We start from the raw sequence: 1,156 nt of genomic DNA on the forward strand, positions 1-1,156 counted from the left end.
GGCAGCCCAGCACCCGGGAAATGCCACAGGGGACTATTTTGGGTTACAAAATGAACACAAAAGCCATCTACACATATTTACAGTGTCCCCCTCCTGCTGATGGCTCACTCCGGACCCGAGTCAGGCCTCGGGGTGCTCCCAGCCCCCCAGAGCAGGTTGCAGAGGGTAGAGCCCAGCCGGAGGGGACAGTCCTCGGCATAAGTGCCAGCACCAGTGGCTGGCGGGCCAGCAGCTGGGAAGATGGTCCCGAGAGATGGGCCATTCCCACGGGACATGCACCCCCTCCACCAGGACAGGCGGACATCAGCGTCGTGCTGTGAGCCAGTGCCTGCTGCAGAAAGGCCAGCTCTGCACTGGGCTGGGGCTCCTGCTGATGGTCTTCAGCCAAAAACCTCATCAGGAGGCCTGTGTCTGGGCCATCTCCTCCTCCTCCGTGGGCAGGAGAGCGGGGTCTGCCCTCCCAACGGAGGGACCCTCCCCACAGGAAGGAAAAACAGGGTTCCAGCGAAGACAAAGGGGATGGTTCTGGCCTGGGGATCGATCTACAATCCACCGTTAAAAATAAAAAAAACAGCTTGAAGCAAAACCCATCATTTACTCTTTGATTTGTACAAAATAACAATAATAACAATAAAAATAATAATAAAAGGTGCTGGTGGCCCCTGGCTCGCAGTGCCCCGCTGGCAGGGGGTGTCAGTAGGCAAAGATGACGTGGTAGGTGACCTGGTGCCCATTGTCCCAGGCGTAGAGCAGGCGGTCCTTGGGGTTATAGTCTATCTGCGTGGTGTAGGCATACTCATTCTCAAAGAGCAGCCGGGGGATGATCTGTGTGTTGGTGTGCGTGTCAAAGGCGTAGGAGATGTTTGCGTTCCTCTTGTTGTAGCTGTCCACCGCGTACAGGACGCCGCAGATGACGAAGCAGTTCCCGTAGAAGTTCTTCCGCAGCCCTGTCCGCCACGTTGTCTCCTTCTGGGTGCTGAGGTCGGCCGCGTTCAGCTTGCTCAGCACTATCACCTCCTGGTTGAAGCCCTCGTAGCTGATGGCTGGGTAGATGACCCACAGGCCGTTCTCATCCACGGCAAAGTCCACGTCTGAGTGGCCCCGCCACCGCCACGGGGTGGACTCCTCGTAGGCCACGTCATGGAGCATGGCCCAG

At 57.7% G+C, this 1,156-nt stretch overlaps 1 protein-coding gene across 1 annotated transcript in view; it reads right to left on the minus strand.

Moving 5' to 3' along the window:
* Positions 1-502: 502 nt before the first annotated feature.
* LOC104465261 (olfactomedin-like protein 2B) overlaps positions 503-1,156 on the minus strand; it is a gene marked incomplete at its 5' end in the record, with an annotated part of 1,279 nt that continues 625 nt past the window's right edge. The window contains 1 exon segment of the mRNA XM_010078238.1: positions 503-1,156. This exon segment is cut by the window's right edge and continues 33 nt beyond it. Within this exon segment, the coding sequence (XP_010076540.1) occupies positions 694-1,156 (463 nt within the window).

This window comes from Pterocles gutturalis, unplaced genomic scaffold (assembly GCF_000699245.1).
Source record: "Pterocles gutturalis isolate BGI_N339 unplaced genomic scaffold, ASM69924v1 scaffold4701, whole genome shotgun sequence".
Taxonomy (NCBI): Eukaryota; Metazoa; Chordata; class Aves; order Pterocliformes; family Pteroclidae; genus Pterocles; species Pterocles gutturalis.